The following is a 9,556-nucleotide window of genomic DNA, read 5'->3' as shown; positions in this document are numbered from 1 at the left end:
TGTGGTTTATCTATACCATGGAATACTACATGGCAATGAGAAAGAATGAAATCTGGCCATGTGTAGCAACATGGATGGACCTTGAGGGTGTTATGCTGAGCGAAATAAGTCAGGCAGAGAAGGACAAATACCATATGTTTGCACATATAGGAGGATTAGGAGGAACTTAACGGAGGACCTTGGGGGAGAAGAAGGGGAGAAATAGTGGGGGAGAGGGAGAGAGGCAAACCATGAGAGACTCTTGAATGCTGAGAACAAACTGAGGACTGATGGGTGTGGGGAGAAGGGGGAGGTGATGGGCATGAAGGAGGGCAGTTGTGGGGATGAGCACTGGGTGTTATATGGAAACTAACTTGACAATAAACTATTTGTAAAAAACAAAAAAAAAAAAGAAAGAAAGAAGAAATAGTCCTCTGATTTCTCTTAAAACTAATTTCTAATTTCCATTTTAATAAATACTAGCTTTACATTTCTTCAGTCCTAATCCTTGTGACAACAAGAAGGGATTAGATTGTATTGACATCTATAAAGCAATTAAAATGTACACATCATAATCCCAGGAAACCTGATCACTACTATAGCTTTTGGGATACAAAGGAGAAAAGCTCATTTTTTCCATTTATTTTCTTTACTCTTGACCTTCAAAGAACATAAGTACAGAAGGGGCAAACTTCCTTCCAAGGACTAAATCATAGTTTCCAGGTGTGGAAAAGGCATTATTGCTTTCAGGATTCCCTTTCCAGTAACACCACTGACTTTCTGAAAAATCTTACCCAAAAAGACAGTTCACCTCTCCAAGCCTCTGTTTCCTTATCTACAAAATGGGGGAAATAACATTAGTCGTTTGTTTGTTTTAAGAGTTTATTTTTAAGTAATCTCTCTACCCAATGTGGGGTCTGAACTCACAACCCCAAGATCCAGAGTCATGTACTCCACTGACTAAGCCAGCCAAGTGCCCCAACATTAGTGCTATTTTGAGTCTCAAATGAAATCACAGGTGTAAAAAATGTGTTTTGTATGAGCAATGGAAGAAATGTATATGGTGTATTATTTGAACTCAGTGTCTTTACCCCTGATGAGCTTCCATAGATTCAGGTAGCTTTGGGAGACCAGGACCTGGAATGCATTCTGCTCACTTGGGTCTTTGAGAGTCAAAGGGAGTGTCTATGGAGTGTGCTAGGAGGAGATTTCCAGCAGGGAATAGTCACATACCAGCAAATGCTACTGTGCCCCACACTTACATTCTAGTGATGGGAGACAGACAGTCTCCCCAAAACAAGTAAACATACAGTATATCAGGTTAAGTGCTGTGAAGAAAAACAAAGCAGGGTAAGAAGCATAGAGGGTAATGAAAGTTGAGAGTACTATTTTATTTATTTTTTTTAAATGTTTTATTTATTTCTAGGAGAGAGAGAGAGAGACAGCGTGAGCAGGGGAGGGTCAGAGAGAGAGGGAGTCACAGATTCTGAAACAGGCTCCAGGCTCTGAGCTGGCAGTCAGCACAGAGCCCGAGGCGGGGCTCGAACCCACGAACCGCACGATCATGCCCTAAGCGAAAGTCGGACGCTTAACCGACTAAGCCACCCAGGCGCCCCGAGAGTACTATTTTAGAAAGAATATAAAGTGACCTTTGAACAGAGTTTCAGGAAGAGGGAATACAAGGAGTAAAAGGCTGAGATGGGAAAATGGTTGACACATTAAGAAGAGCAATGAGGCCAATGTGGCTGCAGATTAGCATGGGGGCAGATAGTAGGAGAGGAAGTTTAGAGAAGTGGTTGAGGCTCAGGTGGGTCATTAAAAGGATTTCCTTGTGATTGTCATGGGAAGCTACTGTGGGGCTCAAAGAGAGAAGTGTCATGATCTGATTTAATGTTTTAACAGGATCACTCTGACTTCTGTGGGAAATAGACTGCACAGAATCAAAGGTGGAAGCAAGGAGACCAAGTATGAAGCTAGTGCAGTAATTTGGAAAGAAGTGTATAGTCAATGAGAGAGAGTCAGATTCTGAATATATTTTGAAGGTGGAACTGAAAGGATTTCCTGGTGTGGATAGGAGAGAAAGAAGTGTCAAGGATGAACTAAGGTTTTTGGCCTGAGGAACTGGAAGAATGAGTTGTTTATTCACTGGTATAGAGAAAACTGCAGAGGAACAGGTTTAGAAGGGAATACGAGCGGGGCGCCTGGGTGGCTTAGTTGGTTAAGCGTCCGACTTTCGCTTAGGTCATGATCTCGCGGTTCGTGGGTTCGAGCCCCGCGTCGGGCTCTGTGCTGACTGCCAGCTCAGAGCCTGGAGCCTGTTTCAGAGTCTGTGACTCCCTCTCTCTCCGACCCTCCCCTGCTCACACTGTCTCTCTCTCTCTCCTAGAAATAAATAAAACAAAACAAAACAAAAACATTAAAAAAAAGGAATACGAGGATAGAAAGTAAAAATTTATTTTTAAGTATAAGTTTGAAATAATAATAGCTGACTTTTTGAAGTCTTAACTATTTGCCTGGCTCCTAGTGCTTTGAGGTCTTAACTAATTTAAACTTACAGTAATTTATTAGGTAACTGATAATTCCATTTTATAGATGGGAAAACTCAAGTACAGAGAGGGTATAAATAGTTAGTGGTGTTGCTGGGATACAAACCTAAGTCTAGATGTGGCTCCAGAGACCATCTTTTTTTTTCTTTTATTTTTAAAAATTTTTAAAAATTTATTTCTGAGAGAGAGAGAGAGAGAGAGCATGAGCAGGGGAGGGGCAGAGAGAGAGGGAGATACAGAATCTGAAACAGCCTCCAGGCTCTGAGCTGGCTGCCCGCACAGAGTCCGACGCGGGGCTCAAACCCATGAACCGTGAGACCATGACCTGAGCCGAAGTCGGACGCTTAACCGACTGAGCCACCCAGGCGCCCCTCAGAGACCATACTCTTAACTACTCACCAGATAGCCTTGATAGTCTAGCAAGCATACAAATGGAGATGTTGAGTAGGCAGTTAGATACTATATGTCAGGAGTTGAGGAGAAGAGTCTCATTTAGCAGTATGAAACTCACACATAGTGACAAATATAACTAGGAAGGTAAGTTAGAGCCATCCACTATAAAGGGAGACATGGTTACAAGAAGATGAAATGATGAGCTCAAGCCCTCAACATAACCTTCCCCCTCAGGTATGGTTACCCCATCAGTCCTGCTTCTTAGAGCCAAGGAAGATAAAAATGAAGCCACTTATGGATGCCCCCAAAATGCTGCCCTCATGGTTTTGCCTGGAATGTCCTTCTTCCCCTTTCTTATCCACATCTAGGGACACCTAGTGCCCTACATAATCCCTGGCAGATAGTAGATACCAAAAAATGTTGGTTAATGAAGGCCGCTTCTCTGCCCACGCTCTACCTTTATCATGGCACTTTTCAGGAGGCATTCTAACTATCCACTTATCCATCTTTCTCCCTCAGAAGTTGGTGACTGTCTCAAAGCTAGGGACCCTGCTAAATTTGTTTGTTTTGTTTATAGATCTATCGTAGCTCCAGGAACACCACCCCCCCAACCTGGTAATCTCTGCATTGGGTACCTATTTTCTGTCTTATCTGTGCTAGACTTTAGAGATGCCAACAGCAGCAGCAGCAGAAGCAGCAAGATGAATAATGTCAGTTGGGATCAAGGAAATAAAACAAAACCAGGAAAGTTGTATGGAGGAAGCCTAGCTTACCTTCGATGCCCTTTCTAGAGAGGGAAAGTTGATAATTGGGAAGAGGTTTTCTTCTGGCCACAGAGACTATTCACCACCAACTTATGTTTGAGAAACTCAGATGCTTCCTGTCCAGGCTGAGGAAGAGGAGGGGGGGAGTGGTGTGTTGACAGAGTGGGGAGGAGAAACTAACCAAGAGCTATTATATACAAGCAAATAAGACATAGTTGTGTCTTCAGGGAGCTTACAGTTTGGGGAGAGTGAGCAGGACAGGAAATATAAACATACCGTTGATGTTACAGTGTGATATGTTCTGTAATTGGGGATGCATGTATCTTCAAATTCGTTCTGTTATGAAGGGCAGAGCCTACCTATATAGTTCAGTGAAGTATGAAAAGTCACTTTCAGACCATCAGAGCAGTCTCGCAGTGCAGTAGGGGTCTCAGGAAAGGAAAGAGTTTGCTATCGGTAGAAATGTAAGAGCTGGGTTGAATGATCCCATGAATGTGTCATAGAGGAGGCTCTAAACCCAAATGTGAGGGTCAACCAAATGGCCTTTAAGTACATTCTAGCATCAGCGTTCTGTAACCTTAAGTCCCTTTTTTCCCCCTCTTAGCCTGAGGATGTCATTTATAAAGCAAACAGGGTTGGAGGATCAAATAAATCTCATCCTATTCTGCCATCTTATATCTGTCAAATTCAAGTGAATGAAAAATAATTCAACTTGGAAACATTGAAGGGAGATCCTATAATTGCCCCCCAAAGTAAAAGGCATCTGAAATGGCAAAACAGGGGTATGATTACCCTTAGCCTCACAATCCTCTCACGTGAAGCTGAATATAGATTTCAGCTATGAGACTGGGTCACTTTGCTTCCCAGATTAAACCCCTGACTTTCTTTTTGATAAGTGGCAGATCTCCATGATGCTAATTAAGAGACAACAAGTTATCCACCTTGGTTCTGAAATTGGAAAACAATTGAGGGATATTATGAGATGAATTTTCTTTGGACTTGGAAAAGATTTAGGGAAAGGCATATTAACAAAGATACATTATTGAAGTGCAGTATTTACAAATCCCAAAGAAGCTTTTAGGGATTTAGGGATTTAATCTTTGACTTCTAAAATCAGCTTTCCATCGTCTGTCAAAATACCAATGAGCATTAAAAAGCTGCAGGGAGCAGTGAGACAGGCACTTACCTACTGCTAGTGCGAGTACAAATTGATAGGAAACAGTTTGGCAAAGTATGCGAAAACTCTTAGCATGTCACTTCTCATCACCTCTGCTGATTTTGCCCTGATCTGAGGTCCATCATCTATTGCTAGGAGTTTGCAATAGCCTCCTAACTGGTCTCTGCTTCTCTGCACTGCCCCCACTATAGTCTGCTTTCAACACAGTAATCAGAATGACCCTTTACAAACGAAAGTGAAATGATGTTATTCTGCTCAAACCCTTGTGATGGCTTCTCAGTTCACTCAGAAAGAAAGTGAAGTCCTTTCAATAGGACTATGAGGCCCTATGTGAACTGTCCAGCCCTTTATCTCTCTGACTTCCTCTACTACTACTACTACTACTACTACTACTACTACTACTACTACTTCCCCCCATTTGTTCCACTTCAGCCATACTGGCTTCTTTGCTGTTCCTCGGACATATCCCATAGGTTTTCTACTTAGGGGCTTTGTACAGTTTCCTTCATCTGAAACGCTCTTTCTTTAGCCATCTGCTTGGTTAACTTTATTTCCTTCAAGTCTTTTTGAAAATCTTACCTTCTCAATGTCTTATTACTGCCATTCAGTGTGGCAGTGCCCTCCCTCCAACACTCTGGCATTTCTTACACCCTCTACCCTGCCATTTTTCTCTTTTCCATAGCACTTTAGATTGTGTTTATTCATATTTACTATTTATCTACTGCCTTCTCCTATCTTTTTAAAATATAAGCTCCATAAGCACAGGCATCACAGTTTCTAGCACAGAGTAAATACTCAAATATTTGTTGAATGGATGAGCTTTAAAAATAGCACTATCTTTTTACCTAGAAATCTCACTTCTAGAATTGTTCCTAAAATAATCAGAGATTTAATCAAAGAATTATTTAGGTTGTTCTCATAGCTTTATTTTAATGAAAATTTGCAAACAACCTAAACATCTAAAAACAAAGTAATGGTTAAATAGTTTGATATATCTACATAATGGAATATCACAAAGACATTTAAAATAATGTTTTTGAAGAATAATTATATGGGAAAATACTTATAATGTTAAAGAGGAAAAGTAGAATATAAAACTATACCCCTACCTCACACCCTTTACAAAAATGGATTGGTAGTCTAGATATAAGAGTCAAAACCATAAAACTCATAGAAGAAACCATAAGGTTAAATCTTCGTGACCTTAGATTTGGCAATGGATTGTTAGGTATGACACCGAAAGTATGAGCAACAAAACAAAATGGTAAATTGGACTTCATCAAAATTAAAAACTTTTGTGCATCAAAGGTATTGTCAAGAAAAGGAAAAGACAACCCATGGAATGGGAGAAAATATTTGCAAATCATATATCTGATTAAGGTTTAATATCCAGATTATATAAAAGATTCCTAAAATTCCAACAACAGAACCAAGTGACCCAGTTTTTTAAGTGGGCAACTATTTTGAATAGACATTTCTCCATAGAGATATATGGATGGCCAATAAGCACATGAAAAGATGTTCAACATCATTAGTCATTAGGGCAATGCAAATTGAAATCACAGCAAGAAACCACTTCATTCCTACTAGAATGGCTATAATAATAATAAAAAAAAGTAACAAGTGTTGGTGAGGATGTGGGAAAATTGGAATCCTTATACATTGCTGATAATATAAAATAGTGTAGCCACAATGCAGAACAGTTAGGTGGTTCCTCAGAAAGCTAAGCATGTAATTACTGTATGACCCAGCAATTCCACTCCTAAGTATATACCAAGAAACTGAAAACAGGGACTCAGACATATACTTGCACACCAATGTTCCTAGCAGCATTATTCACAATATCCAAAAGGTGGAATCAACCCAAATGTCTTATCAACAGATAAATGGTAAATAGAATATGGCATATACATACAGTGGAGAATCATTCAGCCTTAAAAAGGAATATAGTTTCAATACATCCTTAAACATGGATGAATCTCAAAAACATTCTACTAAAGTGAAAGAAGCTAGACACAAAAGGGTAGTATATGATTCCATTTATATAAAATATCTAGAGTTTGTTTCTATAGAAACAAAGTAGATCAAGGTTAATAGGAGCTATGGGTAGAGGGAATGAGATGTTATTGCTTAATGGGTATAGAACTTGGAGTGATTAGAAAGTTTTTGTAACAAACTGAGGGCAGATGGAGGGGAAGAGGGGGTGATGGGTATGGAGGAGGGCACTTGTGGGGATGAGCACTGGGTGTTATATGGAAACCAACTTGACAATAAACTATTATTTAAAAAAGAATATTTCTATTTTTAATAACATTCTTTTCAAAGCAAAGAATTGTACCTTTATATTTGATCTCTATAAATAAAAGGAAATTCTAAAAACATAAAAAAAAAAGTTTTTGTAACAGATAGTGGGGATGTTTGTACAACATTTAGAACATGATTAATGATGCTGAATTATACACTTATATGGTTAAAATCACAAATGTTATATGTATTTTGTCCCAGTAAAAATTTCCAAAAAAAGGTGCTCCCTGCAGGCTAGTTGGTAGAGCACGTGACTCTTGATCTTGGGGTCGTGACTTCAAGCCTCACATTGGAAAGTAGATTGTACTTTTTAAAAAATCCTTTAAAAATTAAAAACTATATATAATATGCAGTGACAGGCTGGATCTGGCTCATGTGTGCTCTCTAGAGCCAGTTGTGAGCATCTTTTCCCAGCTACTCCTTCAGTGACATTGGTAGCTTGAAATTGGCCATGGTTGGAGTATTTTTACCATGGAACTTGGCAAATGCTTTAAATAGAGTCCACTTCAATCCCCTCAAGCCAGTTGTTAAATATTTACCAGAGCACCACTGAGTATGTGTGTGTAAAAGTGTATAGAAAACTTTCAGGAAGAATAGCTGTCACTACCTCTGGGGAGTAGTGTTGCAGTAGGAATGTGAGAATAAACTCAAGACTTTTTACCACATACACTTCAATGGTGTTTCCATTTTTTTTTCTTTTTTATGGTGAGTATATAGACATAAAATTCTTGTACTGTTTTTTTAATGTTTATTTAATTTTGAGAGAGAGAGAATGCACAAGTAGGGGGAGGGGCAGAGAAAGGGAGACAGAATCTGAACCAGGCTCCATGCTCTGTGCTGTCAGCACAGAGCCAGACACAGAGCCCAAACCCATGAACCATGAACCATGAACCTGAGCCAAAGCTTAACTGACTGAGCCACCAGGAGCTCCATTTCTTGTGCTATTTTTTAGAAAAGAAAATCTGCATGTATTAGGATTGTGGTATTGGTGACTTTACTCAAGAGGCGAAAAGCTGGTAAGGTCACATTATAGCATCTGAAAAGGCCCATGAAGAGGCCAGGCCAACCCTGGGACTTGGATTCTGTTTCCTTTTCTTCTTGTCCAACTAATTGGGGCTTTTTTGTCTCTTCACAGGTTACCCTACAGCCTACCCGGCAGCAGCCCCTGCCTACAATCCCAGCCTGTACCCCACCAATAGCCCCAGTTATGCTCCAGGTAAGGAGAAAGTGGAGACAGCAGTGTGCCTGGGATGAGAGGTGGGGCTCTGTTTGGAAAAAAACAAACCCACCTGCTACCCATTCTCTGTCCTTAATTGCTCTGGACTCAGTCCATCCAGGCCTGATTTCTCCTGGGAGTTCCCTCTGGGAACTGGGGCAGTTCAGCCTAAGGTTTGGGGTGGGAATAGAATCTCCTCCATTCTCCTTGGGATTTAAGGTTGGCCCATCTCATCTCTGCTGGAATATCTAAGACATGCATCCTCCTCACAGAACCTTTTCTGCTCTCCCAAACAATGTCCAAAGCAACTCTTTGCTCAGTTTCCCCTAAGGCTGCTGTTGGGACACACACAGATACACACACACACACACAGATACACACACACACACACACACACACACACACACACCCCCCAGACTTCCTGGGTGTGGATTTGGAAGAGAGTGAGAGACTTGCCACCAGAGGATAAAGAACTGGTTTTCAAGCTGAGGCAAGGAACCTGTTTTTCAAAAATAACAAAAGCCTAGCATCCTTTATCTTATCCATTCCTGGATAGAGATCGAAATAGATTTGAAAATGTTAAAAAAAAAAAAAAACAGTTCTCATTTGGGCTAGGAGCAGTGCAGAGGTCTTACCACCAATACTAACCCTCACACTTAGCGGGTGCATTATCACTCAAGGGGCTGGAGAGAGGGCCTGGTGATGCTCCATGTAGAAAGTCCTGGGTTTGAATCCTGATTACTCACCTCACTAGCTGTGAGGCCTTGGACAAAATAACTCATCTCTCAGAGAAATGTGCTACTTACCTCAGGGATGTAGATGGTTTTAAGTAAGTTCATTTACTCAACAAGTATTTATTGGTTGAATGTCCTCCCACTAGCATAGAGAAAAAGAGCCATCTTTGCCTAAAATAACTTCTAGTTCATTTGGGAGTTGGCATATAAACAGATTCATAGCTGTGCAGTGTAAATAAAGGGTACAGGATGCTTCACAGGGGCTCTCGCAATAGAGACCTGAGGGAGAAGCAGGAGACATTCTTTAAAACATGTAAAAAGTTGGACGTTTTAGGCAGAGTAGACCTTGGGCAAAGGAGTGGTGATGTGGGAGTGGTTGAAGCTCACCGTAGGGACAGGGATAATAGAAGAATCTGAACTACAAATGTCCAAGGGCCAGATTT

At 40.6% G+C, this 9,556-nt stretch overlaps 1 protein-coding gene across 3 annotated transcripts in view; it reads left to right on the top strand.

Annotated features, from left to right (window-relative positions):
• Window positions 1-9,556, top strand: part of FAM168A (family with sequence similarity 168 member A) — a 124,768-nt gene that overhangs the window by 94,191 nt on the left and 21,021 nt on the right. For all 3 annotated transcript variants that reach the window (XM_077762172.1, XM_077762173.1, XM_077762171.1), the window contains exon 3: window positions 8,299-8,379. In XM_077762172.1, coding sequence (XP_077618298.1) covers window positions 8,299-8,379 — 81 coding nt within the window. The remainder of the gene's footprint in view (window positions 1-8,298; window positions 8,380-9,556) is intronic.

Source organism: Crocuta crocuta, unplaced genomic scaffold (assembly GCF_008692635.1).
Source record: "Crocuta crocuta isolate KB4526 unplaced genomic scaffold, BGI_CrCroc_1.0 scaffold306, whole genome shotgun sequence".
NCBI classification, from domain to species: Eukaryota; Metazoa; Chordata; class Mammalia; order Carnivora; family Hyaenidae; genus Crocuta; species Crocuta crocuta.
The sequence above is the reverse complement of the archived record's forward strand: the minus strand, read 5'-3'. Positions and strand labels throughout refer to the sequence as shown.